At 46.8% G+C, this 23,541-nt stretch overlaps 1 protein-coding gene across 1 annotated transcript in view; it reads right to left on the reverse strand.

Moving 5' to 3' along the window:
- Window positions 1–23,541, reverse strand: part of LOC137306057 (tyrosine-protein kinase receptor UFO-like) — a 162,655-nt gene that overhangs the window by 123,733 nt on the left and 15,381 nt on the right. Inside the window, exons 2-3 of the mRNA XM_067975103.1 lie at window positions 12,076–12,271; window positions 9,363–9,463 (exon numbers count right to left, since the gene is read on the reverse strand). Coding sequence (XP_067831204.1) covers window positions 9,363–9,463; window positions 12,076–12,271 — 297 coding nt within the window. The remainder of the gene's footprint in view (window positions 1–9,362; window positions 9,464–12,075; window positions 12,272–23,541) is intronic.

Below are 23,541 nucleotides of genomic sequence, written 5' to 3' on the forward strand. Positions count from 1 at the left end.
AGGAAATCAGGGATGCGCAAGAGACCAGAGTTGGAGGAGCGCATAGATCTCAGAGGTTTGTAGGGCTGGCGGAGGTTACAGCGATAGGGAGGGACGAGGCCATGGGAGGGATTTGAATGCAAGGTTGATAATTTTTAAAGTGAAGCGTTGCCGGATCGGGAGCCAATGTATCAAATACATTGTACAGATAATAACTTAAGCCCTTAGAGTAGCAAAAAGTCCCAAGACATTTGACAGTTGGGGGTCAACTGGAGGAGGGAGGTTAGGAACGATGGTTGTCAGAGTTTGGTTTTAAGGAGGCTTTTGAAGTTGGGGACAAAACAATGTGGTGTGCTATAAGGTGAAAGAAAGAAGAAAGAAAGACTTGCATTTATACAGCAGCTTTTCATGACCTCAGGACCGCCTAGAGCACTTTACAGCCAATGAAGTACTTTTGAAGTGTAGTCACAGCTGTAATGTAGGAAACGTGGCAGCCAATTTACACCCAGCAAGGTCCCACAGACAGCAACAAAGTAAATAACCTGTATTAGGTGTTGGTTGAGGGATAAATGTTCGCCAGGACACCAGGCGAGAACTCTCTGCTATGCTTCGAAATAGTGCAGTGGGACCCTTCTACGTTCACCTGAGAGGGCAGACAGAGCCTCAGTTTATCGTCTCATCTGAAAGAAGGCACCTCCGACAGTGCAGCACTCCCTCAGTACTACACTGGAGTGTCAGCCTAGATTTTGCGCTCAAGTCTCTGGAATGGGACTTGAACCCACAACTTTCTGACTCAGAGGGAGATAGCAGCACTGCCTTCTCCCTGGGAGGTACCGGTACCCCGACCTGCAGCCACACCTCAAGTTCCAGTGGCCCCGCAGTGGAACAACTCAGAGGCGAGAGTGCTACCATCGCTGACAGTGTTCCAGAGGATAGGGCAATATGGCTAAAGGATCTGATGGCCATGGTAGAGTGAGGATTAGGAATACTAATTGGACTTAGTGAGAGAGGAAGTATTAAGGGGATTAGCATCTTTGAAAGTAGATAAATCACCAGGGCCGGATGAAATGTATCCCAGGCTGTTAAAAGAAGCAAGGGAGGAAATAGTGGAGGCTCTGACCAAAATTTTCCAATCCTCACTGGATACAGGCGTGAGGCCGGAAGATTGGAGGACTGCTAACACTGTACCATTATTTAAAAAGGGAGCGAGAGAGACACTGAGTAATTACAGGCCAGGCAGTCTAACCTCTGTGGTGGGCAAATTATTGGAATCAATTCTGAGGGACAGAATAAACCGTCACTTAGAAAGGCACGGAGTAATCAAGGACAGTCAACGTGGACTTGTGTAAAGAATCTTACAACACCAGGTTATAGTCCAACAATTTTATTTGAAAATCACAAGCTTTCGGAGGCTTTCTCCTTCGTCAGGTGAATGTGGGAATCCTTGAACGTTTCGCATTTATATTCAGAGAACAATACCTGGTGATTACAGGTAATCTTTCCAACTGCCCGTTGTCAAGGCAATCAAAGTGTTCAGACAGAGAGGTGTTACCTACAGGACCACCGAATATACAAACGGCCAGAACACAAAACAGAGAGAGAGAGGGAGAAACATCCGAAAGGAAGAGAAAGACAGAGAATGACCCATTGTATTAAAAACAGATAACTTTTATTCGCTGGTGGGGTTACGTGTAGCGTGACATGAACCCAAGATCCCGGTTGAGGCCGACCTCATGGGTGCGGAACTTGGCTATCAATTTCTGCTCAACGATTTTGCGTTGTCGTGTGTCTCAAAGGCCGCCTTGGAGAACGCTTACCCGAAGATCGGTGGCTGAATGTCCTTGACTGCTGAAGTGTTCCCCGACTGGGAGGGAACCCTCCTGTCTGGCGATTGTTGCGCGGTGTCTGTTCATCCGTTGTCGCAGTGTCTGCACGGTCTCGCCAATGCACCATGCTCCAGGGCATCCTTTCCTGCAACGTATGAGGTAGACAACGTTGGCCGAGTCACAGGAGTATGAACCATGTACCTGGTGGGTGGTGTCCGCTCGTGTGATGGTGGTATCTGTGTTGATAATCTGGCATGTCTTGCAGAGGTTGCCGTGGCAGGGTTGTGTGGTGTCGTGGACGCTGTTCTCCTGAAAGCTGGGTAATTTGCTGCGAACGATGGTCTATTTGAGGTTGGGTGGCTGTTTGATGACGACGAACACCTCACTAAGGCCATCCCCACACCTCCACTACTCACCTTCAAACAGCCACCCAACCTCAAACAGACCATCGTTCGCACCAAATTACCCAGCTTTCAGGAGAACAAAGTCCACGAAACCACACTACCCTGCCACGGCAACCTCTGCAAGACATGCCAGATCATCGACACTTATACCACCATCACACGAGAGGACACCACCCACCAGGTACATGGTTCATACTCCTGTGACTCGGCCAACGTTGTCTACCTCATACGTTGCAGGAAAGGATGCCCCGGAGCATGGTACATTGGCGAGACCATGCAGACACTGCGACAACGGATGAACGGACACCACGCAACAATCGCCAGACAGGAGGGTTCCCTCCCAGTCGGGGAACACTTCAGCAGTCAAGGACATTCAGCCACCGATCTTCGGGTAAGCGTTCTCCAAGGCGGCCTTTGAGACACACGACAACGCAAAATCGTCGAGCAGAAATTGATAGCCAAGTTCCGCACCCATGAGGACGGCCTCAACCGGGATCTTGGGTTCATGTCACGCTACACGTAACCCCACCAGCGAATAAAAGTTATCTGTTTTTAATACAATGGGTCATTCTCTGTCTTTCTCTTCCTTTCGGATGTTTCTCCCTCTCTCTCTCTGTTTTGTGTTCTGGCCGTTTGTATATTCGGTGGTCCTGTAGGTAACACCTCTCTGTCTGAACACTTTGATTGCCTTGACAACGGGCAGTTGGAAAGATTATCTGTAATCACCAGGTATTGTTCTCTGAATATAAATGCGAAACGTTCAAGGATTCCCACACTCACCTGACGAAGGAGAAAGCCTCCAAAAGCTTGTGATTTTCAAATAAAATTGTTGGACTATAACCTGGTGTTGTAAGATTCTTTACATTTGTCAACCCCAGTCCATCACCGGCATCTCCACAACATGGATTTGTTAAGGGAAGGTCGTGTCTGACTAACTTGATTGAATTTTTTGAGGAGGTAACAAGGAGGGTCGATGAGGGTAGTGCAATTGATGTGGTCTACATGGATTTTAGCAAGGCTTTTGACAAGGTCCCACATGGCAAACTGGTCAAAAAAGTACAAGTCCATGGGATCCATGGGAGAGTGGCAAGTTGGATCCAAAATTGGCTCAGTGGCAGGAAGCAAAGGATAATGGGAGGATACTGAACGGTGTAGAGGAAGTGAGGGACCTTGGAGTGCATGTCCACAGATCCCTGAACGTAGCAGGACAGGTAGATAAGGTGGTTAAGAAGGCATGTGGAATACTTTCCTTTATTAGCCAGGGCATAGAATATAAGAGCAGGGAAGTTATGCTGGAACTGTATAAAACACTGGTTAGGCCACAGCTTGAGTACTGTGTACAGTTCTGGTCACCACATTACAGGAAGGATGTAATTGCACTAGAGAGGGTGCAGAGGAGATTTACGAGGATGTTACGAGGACTGGAGAATTTTAGCTATGAGGAAAGATTGGATAGGCTGGGGTTGTTCTCTTTGGAACAGAGGAGGCTGAGGGGTGATTTCATTGAGGTGTACAAAATTATGAGGGGCCTAGATAGAAGGATAGGAAGGACCTATTTCCCTTAGCAGAGAGGTCAATAACCAGGGGGGGATAGATTTAAAATGATTGGTAGAAGGATTAAAGGGGAGCTGAGGAAAAATATTTTCACCCAGAGGGTGGTGGGGGTCTGGAACTTGCCGCCTGAAAGGGTGGTAGAGGCAGAAACCCTCAACTCATTTAAAAAGTACCTAGATATGCACTTGAAGTGCAGTGACCTACAAGGCTGCGGACCAAGTGCTGGAAAGTGGGATTAGGCTGGGTGGCCCATTTTCAGCTGGCGCAGACACGATGGGCCGAATGGCCTCCTTCTGTGCCGTAAATTTTCTATGATTCTATGACAGCTCTTTCAAAGAGCTGGCACAGGCACAATGGGCCGAATGGCTTCCTTTTGTGCTGTAAGATTCTACGATTCTATGAAATCAGTAACAGCCAGAGACACACACACACACACACACACACACACACAAACGTGCGTCATACAATAGTCAGTATCGCTTTGCTGAACATCTCCGTTCAGTCCATAAGCCTGACCCTAAGCTTCTGGTCGCTTGCCCATTTCATTCTCCGTCCCATTCCCACTCTGATCTCTCTGTCCTCGGCCTCTTACACCGTTCCAATGAAGCTCAATGGAAGCTCAAGGAGCAGCACCTCATCTTTCGATTAGGCACTTTCCAATCTTCTGCACTCAACATTAATTTCAATAACTTCAGGTCACTGCTCCCCTTTTTTCAGACAGTAGGTGCTGGTAATGGTTCTGATGTTGCCATTTACAGCTCCTCTAGGCCCATCTTTTGTTTCTTTACTTGTCTGATACCACCCTCCTTGCCTTGCATCATCCCTTTTGTTACTTAATCACTCCTGCCCTCCACCCTATCACAGGCCTTCTCTTTTGTTCTTTCCGACCCCCCACCCCCACAACTTTCAAATGCAAAATACTGCGGATGCTGGAAATCTGAAACAAAAACAGAAAATGCTGGAGAAGCTCAGCGAGTCAGGCAGCATCTGTGGAGAAAGAAACAGTGTTAATGTTTCAGGTCAAAGACCTTTCGTCAGTACTGGAAGATGTTAAAGAATTAACAGTTTTTAAGCAAGTACAGAGCCAGGGAAAGGAGGGGAAGGAGGGAGGGGAGGAAAGAGCAAAAGGGAAGGTTGTGATAGGGTAGAGTGCACGAGTGATTAAATGACAAAAGGGATGATGGTGCAAGGCAAGGAGGGTGGTAATGGGACAGGTTAAGAAACAAACGATGGGTCTAGAGGAGCTGTAAATGGCAACAGTAGAATCATAACCACCAGTTGCAGTCCCACACAAAAATATATAATTCTCCGTCCCACTCCCATTCTGATCTCTCTGTCCTCGCCCTCTTACACTGTTCCAATGAAGCTCAATGGAAGCTCGAGGAACAGCATCTCATCTTTCGATTAGGCACTTTACAAACCTTCCGGACTCAACACTGATTTCAATAACTTCAGGTCATAACCACTGCTCCCATTTTCCATTTTTTTTGTGGGACTGCAGCTGCTGTTGCTATTTACACCTCCTCTAGACCCACCTTTTGTTTCTTAACCTGTCCCAATCCCACCCTCCTTGCCTTGCACCATCATCCCTTTTGTTATTTAATCACTCGTGCCCTCGACCTTATCACAGACCTTCCCCTTTGTTCTTTCCTCCCCTCCCCCCTTTCCCTGGCTATCTACTTGCTTAAAAACTATTAAATCTTTATTTCTTCCAGTTCTGATGAAAGCTCATCGACCTGCAATGTTAAGTCTATTTCTCTCTCCGCAGATGCTGCCTGACCTGCTGAGTATTTCCAGCATTTTCTGTTTTTAACCTTTTGTTCGCTGGTCAGAAATTCTGACCATAACAGATTTTGAGCTGCTTGTTTTTGCATAAACTGTTCCGAGTGATGTGACTATTTTGTCCTGCACTGTAAGGAGAAACATTCCACCTATCCCCCCACCCCCACTGCCCCCCATTCAGTCCCAAATCACAAAGTGAGCTGTAACTTTGCAACCATGATTGCCAAGATGTTCTTGATTGAGGCAGGGGCAGGGAGGAGGGAGGTTAAAGAAAATAAAATCATCAGTGGCCAAGTAATCCATGTTCTTATAGCAGCTGGGCTCAGGAGAGGCATCTGCAGAAGGCTGTGAGCAGATTTCCAGCTTGCCCTTGACCCTCTCAGTCACTGTTAGGGTCACGCTGATCGGGGAAATATATATATTTTTTTATTCGTTCATGGGATGTGGGCGTCGCTGGCGAGGCCGGCATTTATTGCCCATCCCTAATTGCCCTGGAGAAGGTGGTGGTGAGCCGCTTTCTTGAACCGCTGCAGTCCGTGTGGTGAAGGTTCTCCCACAGTGCTGTTAGGAAGGGAGTTCCAGGATTTTGACCCAGCGACGATGAAGGAACGGCGATATATTTCCAAGTCGGGATGGTGTGTGACTTGGAGGGGAACGTGCAAGTGGTGTTGTTCCAAAGTGCCTGCTGCTCTTGTCCTTCTAGGTGGTAGAGGTCGCAGGTTTGGGAGGTGCTGTCGAAGAAGCCTTGGTGAGTTGCTGCAGTGCATCCTGTGGATGGTACACACTGCAGCCACGGTGCGCCGTTGGTGAAGGGAGTGAATGTTTAGAATGGTGGATGGGGTGCCAATTAAGCGGGCTGCTTTGTCCTGGATGGTGTCGGGCTCCTTCAGTGTTGTTGGAACTGCACTCATCCAGGCAAGTGGAGAGTTAAGTTTCTGGTCACCATTGACCAGAAACTTAACTGGACCAGCCATATAAATACTGTGGCTACAAGAGCAGGTCAGAGGCTGGGTATTCTGCGGAGAGTGACTCACCTCCTGACTCCCCAAAACCTTTCCACCATCTCACTCCTGACTTGTGCCTTGTAGATGGTGGAAAGGTTTTGGGGAGTCAGGAGGTGAGTCACTCTCCGCAGAATACCCAGCCTCTGACCTGCTCTTGTAGCCACAGTATTTATATGGCTGGTCCAGTTAAGTTTCTGGTCAATGGTGACCCCCAGGATGTTGATGGTGGGGGATTCGGCGATGGTAATGTCGTTGAATGTCAAGAGGAGGTGGTTAGACTCTCTCTTGTTGGAGATGGTCATTGCCTGGCACTTGTCAAAATAAAATTGACATCATCTGAGCAGCTGGATGTTACAATTGTACCTCAGTACCTCTGGTTAACAATAGGGAGGGGGGTTGTGGAAGGCCAGCCAAGGTTCCTGTTCCCGATTGCTATCCCGTGACCGCCCCCCGCTTTGCTGGGAATGCGCATGTGTGGACACCAGGGGAGAACAGAGTCAGGTTGAACTGTGATGCAGTCAGGTATACGACTACACTCATTGCCTGGGCTCACACAGGGAGGCAAGAAGCAGAGGCCATGGAAGCACATTCCAGCACCTTCAGGAGAGGAGGGAAGAGAACCTGGAGAGAAAACATGACTCAGCACAATGACTGCACACAGGCACCAACACTGGTCAGGGTGGACTGGGGTAAAACTTAGCTGTCAGCCATAACTCAGTGGTAGCACTCTCGCCTCTGAGTCTGGAAGTTGTGGGCTCAAGCCCCAGTCCAGAATCTAGGCTGACACTCTGGTACAGTACAGAGGGAGTGCTGCACTATCGGAGGTGCCGTCTTTCGAATGAGACACTAATCTGATGCCCCGTCTGCCCTCTCAGGTGCACATAAAAGATCCCATGGCACTATTTTAAAGAAGAGCAGGGGAGTTCTCCCCGATGTCCTAGCCAATATTTATCCCTCGATTAGGGGAGGGTGCAAATAGCTAACACCCACTGCTGGTTGAGGAACTGTATGCAGTTCTCCAGGAGAAAGGGGAGCAAGGTAAATCCCTCCCTGCCTTAAAGGCACATAGGGGGAAAAATTGGATAGGGGCCGTTGTTGGGCACAGGTAGCATGGTGTGCTGTTACCCCGCGCCCAATTACCCCTGCGCAGGCAGGACACAAGCTTTAGCCGGCCCAAGGACTCACCTGCAATCAGCGTTCCATTCTGGGCCTTGCATGTGGAATCAATGCAATTTGCACTTTCTACCGCCAGGGGGAGCTCAATCTCTTAAAGGGGGGATGTTTCTGAGAAATCTTTTAAAGGTAGCTGGTACCTGTTATTTACAGAAAATAACAACCTACTGTCTGCACAGAGTCTGAATGGAGATCAGACATTGCACACGTAAAATACAGATGCAGGTCCCATCCCTATGTTTACACACTGATGAGTTATGTTAAAACATTGAATAAAGGTTGTGCACTACTAAATCCCACATCCTCCAATTTGCACACCAGACCTCACCAATCTGCCAATCTGAGTTGGTACCAGGCCTGCAAGACTGCAAGCACCAAGGCCTTGGGTGCAAGAGGTGGACAGAAGGAGGGACATCCTATATCCACGGGGGTGGGGGGGGGGCCAGGGTGGTGCAAGAGGCCCTCCAGACATATATCCAAAAGGCACTGAGAGGCAATGGGGGACAAAGTCAATGCCAGGCACACAGCATCATGAACATGGATGCAGTGCAGGAAGAAGTTCAATGCTTTGACATGAGTGGGCAAGGTGAGTGAAGTCAATTGTCAAGTGGCGTCTCCTACCAACTGCACCACACACTACACCCCCCATCACCCACAAAGCAACAAACTCTTTCCATCAGTATTCAACTCTTCCAACCAGATGCTTCCTCTCGCCCTTACACATTACCACTGCTTCAAGCCGCCCGGCCACAACTCACAGGCCACATACACTAGCTATTCAACCATTACAGGCACATCACCCAGACACACATAATCCCGCTTTCTTGCATGAGAAGGTGGCACATATCAGGAGGCAGCAAGTGGCAGTGGCATTTAGCCCCTCGAGCCTGTTCCACCATTCAATGAGATCATGGTGGACCTGAGACCTAACTCCATATACCCGCCTTAGCCCCATATCCCTTAATACCCTTGATTCACAGAAATCTATCAATCTCAGATTTAACATTCACAAGCGAGCTAGCATCAACTGCCATCTACAGAACAGCATTCCAAACATCTCCCACCCTTTGCGTGTAGAAGCATTTCCTAACTTCACTCCTGCACGTCCTGGCTCTAAATGTTAGGCTATGTCCCCGCGTCCTTGTATTGAATTCTAGGAGACCTCCAAAAACAGTTACAAAGGTCTCGGCAGCCAGAAGCAATAATCCAGCCACTAACCTGCAAATCCTGCATGATCATTTAAATAATGCTGGCGGGGGGGGTCCTCCAGGCACTCTAAGACACGTTCAGATGGTCGGGTTTAAGACTGTGCATTGAGTTGAGTGTTAAGTCCTAAAATGGTGTCTATCACTTTAAATCAGCGTTGAACACTGATTGAAGCCACTTTCTCCCTAGTTTACATGATTCCAGCGTTCGTTATCTGCACCGGCGCTAACTCCTATACCAAGATGGCGTCCAGCACATGTCACACTGGAAACATGTATGCGCATCCAAGACGCCATTTTGGATGTCGGAGAGGCCGTGTAGCACCGAAACAATGAGCGCTGAACGGCCCAATTTAGCGCCCATAGTGCTCTAACTCACAGCATAGCTTTGAAAGTCCCAACACCGGCTTGGCATTTAAAAGGTTAAGGATGTACCTTCGGTTTCCAGCTGAGCTTCTTTGGAGACAATTTCTCTTCCTTTCACTGAAACGACACATCGGTAACTCCCAGCATCTGAGCGGTGGATTGAGGGAATGCTACAGAAAAGAGAGGCTATTAATGCATGAAGTAGAAAAAGGGCAAATGGGAGACACTGGGCATTCAGGTCCGGGAGCTGTATAGTTTTATTCCCAAACTCACTTCAATAGGCATAAGATTTTTGTCCCGTCAGATTTAAAGCCAGGTCCTGTGGGTCTAACCCATTCCACCATCCATCTCTTTTTAAGCTTTGAAGCTGTGCTCATCATCTCATTTAACATTACCCAGTTTGACTTTAGTTATCTCCTTCCAGGTGTAAGGCTCTCCCCCTCCCTCAATGTCAGCACCCAGGGAACCTGCCCCTAGGCTTCTGCCCATGCTGTCTCCTGCCAGCCTCTTGGCATCCAACATTCCTGCCTTGTGCCTGTCCAGACTGCCCAGTTTTATATCAGGAGGCTGCTGTGGGGATGAATCTTCGAGAAGCCCATTTTCTCCCCTGGGGGCTCTGCTTCAACAAGGTTTATTAAAATGAACACTGCCACCACTGAAATCAGACGAAGAGGAAGATGAAGTAGAGGAGAAGAGGAGGAGGAGGAAGACAAGGAGGAAGAGGAAGAAGAGGAGGAAGCAACTTTTCAAACATCCAGGTTCTGTGGAAATGGATTCAGCCATTTTAGTCACTTTGCTTCCCTCTTTTTCTCTCCTATCTACCCTGGGCTACATGTCATGGGTGTTCCCCACTCACCCCCAGGAGCTCAGCGTGTTGGAGCCTAGAAAGTAAATATCAGCAAGTTGTTCAACCACAGGCGGCATCACAACCAAGGCTAATCCACTCCTACCCAATGCCCACCCATCGCACATGGGTGCACACTACACTCACACGCACGCACACTACATTCACACTCACACTACATTCATACATACACGCACGCACACTACACTCACACTCACCCCACACACACCACATTCACACTCACACCACATTCACACTCACATGCATGTATACTACATTCACATTCACACGCACGCACACTATATTCACACACGCGCACGCACACTATATTCACACTCACGCGCACGCACACTATATTCACACTCACGCGCACGCACACAAACAACAGAGATCACTGGATATCGCAGGGACCCTGTCTGATTTTTCTGCCTCACTAGGCCGAGGTACTGAGAACAAAGGCTCACAACTGAGTTTAGGAAAGTCAGCACGGACCAGGGACTGGAGCTGGGTCCTTCCTGAAGAGCCAACTAACAAAGTCACAACCGGGAAAACAAATAAAGTGAGGAAAAGGGAGAAAAAAACCACCACTGGTGGAAGCACATAGAAAGGCAGTCAGTGGAGGAGAGGGGGGAGGGGCGGCTGATCGCAGGGTCCTATCAGCTAGGTGAGCTTGTTGGGCCTGGATGAAGCTCTCCTGCTCCTCTGGGCCCACAAGTAATACAATAAAGGCACTCACTTCTATCCTGTCTGCTTTCACCTGATGTGGATCGGGAGCGATGGATAAGGTTAAATTCATTTAAAGTGTCCAATACACAAAGAATTAAGTACCTCAAGTATCTCAATGAGGTACATTGCCCTTTAAGTATCGGCCCGCCGGTTTTAAGTGAGGTGGGACTTCCTGTCTGCTGTCCACACGCATACGAACCTGCCTGGGTTAAACCCAGAAGTGAGCGAGTTGGAGCCGGGATGCAGTCCCGCTCCAAAAAGCTGTTATTTTAACCTCCCACCCGTCCCCAACCCACCCGCTCGTGGGTTAAAATTTACCCCTATTACTCTGGTACTTTCTGTTGCTGATGAGTTTTCTTGTGCTCTGTAAATGGCTGGCGTTGTATTTTAAAGTGTTCCGTTTTAAGTTCTGACCCCATGTCGGTCACAATGACTGCTTACTTCCACCTCCATGACATCACCCATCTCTGCCCTACTTCAGTAAGTCTGCTGCTGAAACCCTCATCCATGCTTCTGTTACCTCTAAACTCGACCATTCCTACTCCCTCCGCAAACTTCAGCTCCTCCAAAACTCTGCTACCTATATCCTAACCCGCTCCAAGTCCCTCTCACCCATCATCCCTGTCCTTGCTGACCTACTTTGGCTCTAATGTAAAATTCTCATCCACATATTTAAATCCCTATCTCTGTAACCTCCTTCAGCCTCACAACCCCGTGCCCGTCCCACACTTCATTCCTCCGACTTGGGATTTTGTGCACCTCCTCTATCCTTTGCCCCACCATTGGCAGCTGTGCCTTCAGCCATCTCAGCCCCACACTCTGGAACTCCCTGCGTAAGCCCCTCTCCACCTCCCTCACCTCCTTCAAGACCCTTCTTGAAACCCATCTCCTCGCTGATTGGTCACCTCCCAATATCTCCTTCTTTGGCTTGGCGTCTATTTATTTTTGATTACGTATCTGTGAAGAGCCTTGAAATATTTTCCTATGTTAAAGGCGCCGTATAAACACAAGCTGTGGTTGTTGCTGCGTTGTTAAGTGTGGACACAGAGATTTCCATTAGACAATGTGTGACACCTGACGTGTGACATACAGGAAGCGCAGTTATACAGATATAGATTTAGCCAAAATATGTAAAGTTATTGCAGAGTTTTGTTAAATTCAGGTGCTTAATATGTTACACAGTCCTGTTCTGTACAGGCAGAGTACAGTTACCTGAGTTCACTGATGGCGAGCCACTCGTAGTCACTCATGGGAACCAGCACTTGATTGGCATCCGCCCTGTACAGAGTGCCGTCTCGCTGCCAATTTATTTCAGGGAGTTCGCCCATCACCTGGATGGAGCAGCGTAGCTTCACCTCCTTCCCCTGGGAGGATGTGATGCTCTCTGGATCCTGCAGGAAGTGCAAATCTGGGGAAAGAACAACAAACAAGAATTTTTATTTAAAATTCATTCTCAGGATGTGGGTGTCGTTAGCAAGGCTGGCATTTATTGCCCATCTCTAGTTACCCTTGAGAAGGTGGTGGTGAGCCGCCTTCTTGAACTGCTGCAGTCTGTGTGATGAAGGTTCTCTCAATGCTACTAGATAGGGAGTTCCAGGATTTTGACCCAGCGACTATGAAGGAACGGCCGATATGTGTCCAAGTCGGGATGTTGTGTGACTTGGAGGGGAAAGTGCAGGTGGTGTTGTTCCCATGCTCCTGCTGCCCTTGTCCTTCTAGGTGGTGGAGGTCAGAGGTTTGGGAGGTGCTGTCGAAGAAGCCTTAGCGAGTTGCTGCAGTGCACCCTGGAGCCAGTACACACTGCAGCCACGGAGTATCTGAATAATCACTCCGTGTCGACATGGGTGGAGGAAGTGTCAGCACTTCAGAAAGAAAAGAGCCCAGGACTGTGTGTGGGTCACTTGTCACAATATCATACTAAAGCCACACGATGATGCTTTCTGGTGCAAACTATGTGATTACTTCATGTGTTGGAAATCCAAACAAGAGGACAATCTCCCACATTAAAAGTATAAAAACAACCAAACTGTTCTAACAGCACCACTGACTAAGGGTTTATCAATCAAGCAGATTTCCTTTTCCCAACATCTCCACTGTGTGGTGGAATATCCCTCTATTTATGGTATATCCAAACTGTGGACCCACAGGCCATGTGCAGCCTTCAAGCCTAGACAAATCCAAACCATTAAAATTCAAGCAACTCAGTCCCAACTCTGCTTATATTTCTTACTCGCTGGTTTGTCCTGTTTGAATTTTATGGGCCTGGAGGTTTGGAAAGGACTGTATTTAACACTGTTACATAGGAATATAGGAATAGGAGGAGGCCATTCAACCCCTCGGGCCTGTTCTGCCATCCAGTCAGATCATGGCTGATCTGTACCTCAACTCCATTTACCCGCCTTTGATCCATATCCCTTGATACCCTCACCACACTATCGATGTCAGTCTTGAACATTTCAATTGATCTAGCCTCAACAGCTTTTTGGCGAGGAGAATTCCAGATTTCTAACTACCCTTTGTGTGAAAAAGTGCTTCCTGATTTAACTCCTATATGGCCTAGGTCTAATTTTAAGATTGTGTCCTCTTGTTCCGGATTCCCCCACCAGAGGAAATAATTTCTCTTTATCTACTCTATCAAATCACTTTGTAATCATTTTCAATTAGATCACCCCTCAACCTTCCAAACTCAAGGGAATAAGCCAAGTTTATGCAACCGGTCCTCATAGTTTAACCCTTTAAGCCCCAGCGTCATTCTGGTGAATTTATGGTATACCCCCTCCGAGGCCAATATATCCTTCCCGAGATGCGGTGCCCAGAACTGAGTGCAGTACTCCAGATGGGGTCTAATTGAGGCTCTATGAACTAAAGTATAACTTCCACCCCTTTGTATTCCAGCCCCTTGAGATAAAGGCCAACATTCCATTAGCCTTTTTGATGACTTTTTGTACCTGTGCACTAGCTTTTACTGATCTGTATACAGTACATGGACACTCAAATCACTTTGCTCTTAGTTTCTCAATATTAAGAGAATACACCGATTTACCTTTCTTAGGTCCAAAGTGGATGATCTCACACTTCCATTGTTCTCCATTTGCCACAGTTTTGCCCACTCACTTAGTCTGTCTACGTCCCTTTGTAACTTCTTGCTTCCATCTGCACAACTCACAGTGCCTCTCAACAGTGTCATCTGCTAACTTGGATATATAACTCTATATTCCTTCATCCAAGTCAGCGATATATGGTGAAGAGCTGAGCCCCAGTACAAATCGCTGGGGAACACCACTTGACATATCCCACCAATCAGAGTGCGATCCCTTTATCCTTACTCTCTGTCTCTTACCTCCCAATCAATTTGTGTAAACCTTTCTTTTTATCGATATTGTCTCTTACCTCGTTTGTTGACCATGATTGCTTAACTACACAAGTGGAGCTTTTGCCTTTTAGAGGTATGTACTGGTCTTGTATTGTACCAAATATTTCTTTGAATACTTCTCACTGTTCGCCTGTGGGTTTACCCATTAAGAGTTCAGCCCTGTTTACTGCGGTCAATTTATATCTCATTCCTTGAAGGTTTAAAAACTTGGTTTGTGACTCTCCTTTCTCCCTCTCAAACTTAATATCAAATTCGATCATATTTTGGTCACAGTTCGCAAGATGTTCCCTTACCACCAGACTGTTAACTAATTCTGGCTCGTTACTTATCACTAAATCCAGTATGGCCTGTTCCCTTACCAATTCTAAAACATGTTGTTCCAGAAAACTGTCCTAAATACACTCGAGATTCACTGCATTTAAGACTTGAGCTGTTCTGTTTCTCCCAGTCTGTGCGAAAATTAAAATCACCCTTTATAACCACTTGTTTTTGCTACGTTTCCCTGATCTCCATATTTATACATCCCCCCCACCACATCACTACTACCAGGAGGTCCTACTGGAGTCTTGCATCCTTTGCTTTAAACTCTACCCAGAGTGTTTCTACTGACTGCTCAACCATACTGAAATCCCTTCTTTCCACTGCTGTAATTGTGTCTTTTATCAGTATTGCTACTCCCTCTCCTTCCTCAATTTCCCTGACCTTTCTTAAGGTCCCATAGCCTGGAAAAATTAGCTCCCAATCGTGTCGCCAGGCCTCTGTAATGGTTACTACATCATACCCTTAAAGCTGCATTTCTGCTTCTAATTCACGTTTTTTTTCTTACGCTAAATGCATCCGTGTACAGAACTCTTACTTGGGTAACTGTCCCCACCCTCTCCATATGCCCTGAAGGTGTATTTCTAACACATTCTGTTACTAATGCTCTGTACATTGTTATACTGGCAATTTAAAATGTTCTTATTTTTCATCACTCCTGATTCATTTTGAACAGGTATTTTATTATTACTTCCTATAACCTTTTCTGTATCTGGATTATTTACATTATCTTTATCACGTTTTGTACTCGGACCTCTGCTCGCATCCCTTCTTTTTCTTATCTTTGGGTTACTATTATTTCTACCTGCTCCCTCCCCCCCTCCCACCCCCTTATTGGTTTGAAGTCCTTTCTACAGCCATGTTTATCCTTTCCACTAGGACCTTGGTTAAATCGTAAATCAGAACACCAAGATCTGTTGGCACCAACAGCTTGAGATATATTAATTGGAATGTAGATTTAATATTATATACGGGCCATAGGATTCCATGATAATTCCAAGGCATTCCACAAAGAATGAAAAATTCAGACTCTCCAGCTCCACTTCTATTTCCTACAATCTTCCAATAGGATTTTATAAACAAACGGTTCATGTTTTTAGATAACCTCCAGCTTCCTTTAGTCCAATACCTTACAATAAACAGGAGACCTGCTCCTCTGATGTTCGAGCAAAAAGCTAAGTCCTACAGACCCGGACTGTCACAAAGAAAGAATTCGCATTTTTATACAGCGCTCTTGATGTCCAGTCGATTACTTTTCATGTGCAGTCACTGTTGTTTTGTAGGCAAACAGCAAGTGAGATTAATGACCAGTTGGTCTGTTTTTTAGTGATGTTGGTTGAGGGAGGAATATTGGCCAGGTCACCGGGGAGAACTCCCTGCTCGTCTTCAAAAAACGGTGCCACAGGATCTTTTATGTCCATTTCGATAGGCAGACGGAGCCTCAGTTTAACGTCTCATCTGAATGTCGGCACCTTCGACAGTGCAGCATTCCCTCAGTACTGCACTGAAGTGTCAGCTTAGATTAGATAGGAACATGAGTAGGTCATTTAGCCCCTTGAGCCTGTTCCGTCATTCAGTGAGATCATGGCTGATCTGTGACTTAACTCCATATACCCACCTTAGCCCCATATCCCTTAGTACCTTTGGTTAACAAAAATCTATCAATCTCAGATTTTAAAATAACAATTGATCTTATGTTCTTGTGATCTAGCATCAACTGCCGTTTGCGGAAGAGAGTTCCAAACTTCTACCACCCTTTGTGTGTAGAAGTGTTTCCAAACTTCACTCCTGAAAGTCCTGGCTCTAATTTTTAGGCTATGTCCCCTTGTCCTAGACTCCCCAACCAGCGGAAATAATTTCTCTCTATCTACCCTATCACTTCCCCTTAATATCTTGAAAGCTTCGATCATTTACCCCTTAATCTTCTAAATTCCAAGGCTTACAACCCTAGTTTGTGTAATCTCTCCTCGTAATTTAACTCTTGGAGTCCAGGTATCATTCCAGTAAATCTACGCTGCATTCCCTCCAAGACCAGTATATCCTTCCTACGGTGCAGTGCCCAGAACTGAACACAGTACTCCAGGTGTGGTCTAACCAGGGCTTTGTATAGCTGTAGCATAACTTCTACCCCCTTATATTCTAGTCCTCTAGATATAAAGGCCAGCATTCCATTAGCCTTTTCGATTATTTTCTGTACCTGTTCATGACATTTTAATGATCTATGTACATGGACGTTCAAGTGTCTGGAGTGGGACTTGGACCCACAACCTTCTGACTCAGAAGATCGTGCTACCCAAACAGAGCCAAGTCCTGTTGCATTTGTGAGTCTAGACAGCGAGTGTTTTCAGGCCATTCAACCACAGGAGGCATCATGCCAAACTCAATTGTGTCTTCATCCAATATCCACACACATGCACTGTCCAGCTTTTTGGAGGGGAGTGTGTCTGTGGATAGTGATCAGAATCAGAGGCCCTTAGTTGCTGTATTAAACGAGATTTCCATCAATAGCTGCATCCCTATTATTCGAATGCCATCTGGTCTCACACAGCCCGGCACCAACTAAAGTAACTTTGTCAGATTGATTAAGGCCAAGGGCCGTGACTACCCAAAACTGGATCTGCCCAGACTCCGGCCTTAGCCAATCCAGCAGGCCCAAGTGTTGCCGTCACTAGCAGCAAGCGGCATTAACACAATACAGCCACAACTATTAGCCGTCATATAACAATTTTTGTAAACGATTCCCTTTGCATCGACTTTGCAGCAGGTTTCTGATAGTGAAACAAGTTTTTTTTTAATTGTTTGCTGAACCGACCACTCGACCCGAGCTCCACTGCTCAACATGCGAGGACATTGAAACGAGCAAAGACGTTTAGATCAGATACAAAGTGCGTCTCTGCATCCAGCAGTGCTTCTGAACAAGCCCACACAAGCACAGCAGAGCCACAGTAGCTGCAGTGCAAGGTCACGGTGTAGCAAGATATCCAACAGCCAGAACATTACAAGTTACAATTGGAACAATAGAGACAGCTGTGTGTAGGGACGCTGGCAGTGAAAGGATGCTGGCAGGGATATGCAGCATCGATACTTTCTACGCTGCGTACTTCAGTTCTGGACAGATTGGCAATGACACATCGGCTATGGTTTGGGTGGGGGATGGGGGCAGAGATGGAAAGCACAGCATCCAGATGTACCGTACGCACTGCCATCAGCATCTGGAGAGACCTCGCATCAGGTGACATCGATTACGGCACTACCACCAAGGTGATGTGGTTATTTTGAGAAATCACACGATCCGACCCAAGTCTCCTTGCAATCTGCGGCTGACTGCCGACACTTGTACCAGTCGATCTCAAGGATTCACTTCTGTAGTGTAACATTCTTTGATTCTATGTACAATCAAGAGAAACTCCAGAATATTCATCCATCCTCACTCTACCACTCGGAGCCAACTCTGCCACCCATTGCCCTGTGATGCAAGTGATCATCCATCTCCAGATTCGATCCCCGGTCTGCAACGAGTTAGCTGATCTCAGCCAGGGCAACAGTTGATGGGGTGCAATTGATGGGTGTTCCTGGGCTAGGGCGTGCAAACATTGGACAGGGATCCCCGCCCTTGACTAAGAAGTGGATGTTGGACAAGAGTAGGATAAGGCTCACCTAAGATAACCTCATGGTCAAATAGCCTGTCAACGTTCATTACCGAGGCCCACACATGAAGCATGGCGGCTTGGGTGAGATATTCGACAGTCACTGTGAAATGTGTCACAGTTACAGTCAGCATCTTCAGGAGGAGAGTGGAGGAAGAAACAAAATAAGAAAAAGAAAAACTTACATTTATATAACACCTTTCACCTTCCAACATCACTATATAAAAACACCAGATTATCTGGTCTTTATCACACTGTGTTGTCGATGTCGACAGGTTGGGTGGGTGGGCGGGAGGGTGGCAGGTGGAATATAGTGTGGGGAGATGTGAGGCTATTCACCTTGGTAGGAAGGGTGGAAGGGCAGAGTGTTTTTTTTAAATGGTGAGAGGCTGTTAGGTGTTGGTGTTCGGAGGGATTTGGGTCTCCTTGTGCACAAGGCACAGAGGGTTGACATGCAGGTGCAACGGGTAGTTGGGAGGGTGGATGGCATGTTGGTCTTTGATGCTGGGGGGTTGGAGTGAAGAGTAAGGAAGTCTTGCTGCAATTGTGCGGGGCTTTGGTGGGACCACACCTGGAGTACTGTGTGCAGTTTTGGTCTCCTTACCTAAGGAAATTGCCTTAGAGATGGTGCAATGAACGTTCACTAGATTGATTCCTGGGATGGGAGAGTTGTCCTATGAGTGGGGCGGGTGTGGGGGTTGCTTGGAATGGGCTTATATTTTCTGGAGTTTAGAAGAGTGATGGGTGATCTCATTGAAACATATAAGATTCTAAGAGGGCTTGACAGGGTATATGCTGAGAGGGTATTTCCCTTGGCTGGAGAGTCTATAGCTGGGGGGCATGGTCTCGCGATGGGGGGGGTCGGACATTTGGGATTGAGATGAGGAGGAATTTCTTCACTCAGAGGGACGTGAATATTTGGAGTTCTCTACCCAAGAGGGCTGTGGATGCTCAGTCGTTGAGTATATTCAAGACTGAGATCGATAGATTTTTGGACTCTAAGGGAATCAAGGGATATGGGGATCGGGTGGGAAAGTGGAGTTGAGGTCAAAGATCAGCCATGATCTTATGGAACGGCGGAGTAGGCTCGAGGGGCCGCATGGCCTACTCCTGTTCCTATTTCTTATGTTCTTATCGCTGTTTGTGGGACCTTGTTGTGTGCAAATTGGCTTTGGCGTTTCCTACATTGTAACAGTAACTACACTTCAAAAAGCACATCATTGGCAGTGAAGCACTTTGGGGCATCTTGAGGTCGTGAAAGGCACGATATAAATACAAGTCCTTGCTCCTTTTATACAGGTGAAGGTCCAGCCAAGGACTGAAGGCCGAGGGGTAGCTGGGTTTACTGGGGCTGCTTTTGAAGCTTTGGGATGCCACCAACCCTTCATTTATTCTACTCAATACAAAAGGTACCAGTGAACTATCTGTGGCAGAAACACAATTAGTTCACAGAGGGGAGGTGCACTCCAGTAACAAAAGATTTGCATTTATATAGAGCAACCTCAAGACGTCCCAAAGCACTTTACAGCCAACAAAGTACTTTTGAAGTGTAGTCACTGTTGTATTGTAGGAAATGCGGCAGCCAATTTTCTCACAGCAAGATCCCACAAACAGCTATGTGATAATGACCAGATAATCTGTTTTAATTATGTTGATTGAGGGATAAATATTGGCCAGGCCACCAGGGAGAACTTCCCTGCTCTTCTTCGAAATAGTGCCATGGGATCTTTTACGTCCACCTGAGAGGGCAGACAGGGCCTCGGTTTAACATCTCATCCGAAAGACAGCACCTCCGACAGTGCAGCACTCCCTCAGTACCGCATTGAAATGTCAGTCTAGTTTTTGTGCTCAAGCCTCTCAAGTGGGACTTGAAACCACAACTTTCTGAGTCAGAGGTGAGCGTGCTACTCACTGAGTCACGACTGACACCGCAATAAATAAAACTTAATTAAGATAAATAAACTGCAATTGCCAGCCAATCACAGAGCTCCTTGATGACTACCCACAATCTTGAGTTTAATCTAAATAGACTTAAAAATACTACAGAAGATTAAAGGGTGGCTGGGTACATGTAGACAGGGACAGAGTTTGGGATCTGTAATTTAGCTGAGTGTCTACAATTTGAAATGGCTGAGGAATGTTCCGGCAGGCGCTCTGCTCCAGCGCCGGCCCCTGTTCGAGCGGCTCTCCCTCCGACATCACTGGTACAGAGCGGCCGGTCTCTGTCACAACGCCGGGCGGGTGGAGAGAACGCTGCCCAGGAGGTGGGAGTGGGGTGGGGAGGGCACCTCCCTCCCACCCATGTTGATGGAGCTCATCTTATTCAGGAGCAGCCAAGCAGCGGAGTCATCGACACAAGTTGACGTCCCAGCACTGAGGGTGAGGTACAGACTCTTTACAACAAATTGCATTTATATAGCGCCTTTTACATACTAAAACGTCCCAAGGCGCTTCAAAGGAGTGTTATCAAACAAAATTGACACCAAACCACATAAGGAGACATTAGGACAAGTGACCAAAAGCTTGGTCAAAAAGGTAGGTTTTAAAGGAGCATCGTAAAGGAGGAGAGAGAGGTAGAGAGGCGGAGAGGTTTAGGGAGGGAATTCCAGAGCTTAGATGCTAGCAATGCCCCATGGCCTCACCACTTCAATCTGTAATCCTAGTCAACAAGTGTCAGCTGGCAATTTTACCATGGGGGTCATCACACTCTAATCCAATCCTGTTTCCACCCAATGCCCACACACCTTCCAGCGGGATTCATTGGATAGAGATCGGGTGTAGGTACCCTGGCTGATTTTTTAACCTCAGGGCCACTGAGGACAATTGTAGCACCCCTCTTTCCGCCCTGCCCCCGCCCCCAAACCAAGCAAAGATCCACTAGCTCAGCACAGATCAGGAATCGAGGCTGGGATCTTCCTGCCCTGTGCAGCTCTGTTCTACATCGGCAGCACAATTGCCAACTAAGCCAGCGGGGAGCTGAAAAATCAAACAGCTCGAACCACAGGATACAAATACCTGCGGATCTGCAGTTTTAGAAACTTTTAACAAGCGTGAAGGAAATCTGAAGCAAGTGAAGCCAAACCACTCCAAGCCTTTCTCAGCATTTTTAGGTTTATGTTTTACGACTCAAGGTGATGGATGTGCATCAGTGCGGGAGGGCAGGCCTCTCTAACCAATAACACCAACACCAAGCGCTCCCAGATCAGACACGACAGGGGTTTGATTCAGGTCATCCTCCTCCTATTCTGTCCAACAATGCGATTTAACCCCACTATAGGGTTGCCAATTCCTGATTGGACATATTCCCAGAGGTTTCATCACATGACCTCCCACCTCCAACCGCCCCACCCAGTCAAACAGCCTTTTTTCCCCAATCTCCAATTTTTTATAAAAAACAAAAGTGTTCAAAGACATTGAAAAAAAACCCACAACCGTTCTGACTCAAAGGAGAGAGAGTGCTACCACTGAACCAAGAGATCTAACAGTGGCATTCTTTGAAAGTTGACAACACTCCAACTGTTCTTGTCAAGCTCCTGGGTGATGTCAAGTTGAGTCAGTCTTGTAAACGTTGAACTTTAATAATACAAATCTAGGATTGGCTGAAGTAATCATTTGATTGCCCCAAAATCTACATAAATAGCAACTATATGCAAGCAGGAGTTATCATGGTGATTAGTGTCCTGGAGATTGTCATTACATGCCTGATTCCTGATTTATTGAACCTATCAGGCCTCGTTATGATCTAACTTTAGAGGCCATAATAGTAATTGCCATTCATTTTAGGTATTTTTAATAAAGCAAAATGTTTCATTATAGAGATATATATAATAATATAGTCAGGTTTTAGCTCCAAGAGCCACCTTAGCTTTCTATCTGATATATAAAAAGCTATGCCTGGAAATAGCGTTGTTGTTTTAGAACCATAGAACCATAGAAAAGATACAGCACAGAAGGGGGCCATTCAGCCCATTCATGTCCGCGCCGGCTCGAAGAACAACCAAGTGCCCATTCTAATCCCACCTTCCAGCACCCGGTCCGTAGCCCTGCAGCTTGTAGCACTTTAGGTGCAGGTCCAGGTACTTTTTAAAAGAGTTGAGGGTCCCTGCCTCTACCACCAATTCGGGCAGCGAATTCCATACACCCACCACCCTCTGGATGAAAAAGTTTTTCCTCATGTCCCCTCTAATCCTTCTGCCAATCAGCTTAAATCTATGTCCTCTAGTTCTTGAACTCTCCACTAGGGGAAAGTTGTTGCCATGACACTGGGGGGGAACTCTGCAGCTATTCTTCAAAATAGTGCCATGGGATCTATTACACCCTCCTGAGAGGACCTTAGTTTAACCTCTCACCTAAAAGGTAGCACCTCTGGAGTGCAGCACTCCTTCAGTATCAGCCTGGATTATGTACTCAAGTCTCTGAAGTGGGACTTTGAACCCACAGCCTTCTGACTCAAAGGTAAGAGTGCTACCCACTGAGCCATAGCTAACACCTTTGGCCTCCACGTGGCAAGGCAATTCCTACCTCAACCCTCAGCTCAGGGGATTGGCAACTCACTACAGTGTATGGGGAGCAAACAGTGAATGAGAACCACGAGCTGGAAATTAGTTGACCAAAAATGAATGCACTTGGTTGACATTTCGCTGTCTGCTACTCTTAACGCAGGTGTCAACCTTTCCGTTTGCAATTAGTTGACATCTCCGGCAAAATAGTGGAGAGAGGAACCGGGTTGATTGTTCACCTGTTAAAAGCGCCAGTCATTTCCAGCCAAGGACCACACCATGTCATCTGTCCATGTCCCTTTTATATTACCTGTTTAAGTGATTGTCCTGTGCTCGCTCGTCTACAGTTAAGGGAACGGTCAAGCCTCCAGGAATGCCTCCAACCAGAGATGGCAATCCTCGTCATCACAAAGCTGGACATTACCAAAGTGCCAGTCCATATAAGGATTTCAGAACCTGTTCAGACTGTCAACAATCAGATACTAATCTCTCATCTGAACATTGAGATATAATCTGGAGTACAAGAGGCTCAACTGTCTTGAAATCTGTCTCATGTCTCGAGAACAAAGCTGTCAGATCGTATCAGGATGTGACTTTTAATCAATCCAGTTAGGTTTGCACTAGCTCACTGCCGGCTCATTTAATTTTCTAATGAGCTCTCCCCTGCTACTGGGTCAAGTTAGGAACATAGGAACAGGAGGAGGCCATTCAGCCTCTCGAGCCTGTTCCGCCATTCAATTAGATCATGGCTGATCTGCATCTTAACTCCGTCTTGTGCCTGCTCTTCAGTCAATGCAGGAGCTATTCTGCTGACTGAACAAACAGCTCAGACTTCAATATG

Source organism: Heptranchias perlo, chromosome 41, assembly GCF_035084215.1.
Source record: "Heptranchias perlo isolate sHepPer1 chromosome 41, sHepPer1.hap1, whole genome shotgun sequence".
Classification (NCBI taxonomy): domain Eukaryota; kingdom Metazoa; phylum Chordata; class Chondrichthyes; order Hexanchiformes; family Hexanchidae; genus Heptranchias; species Heptranchias perlo.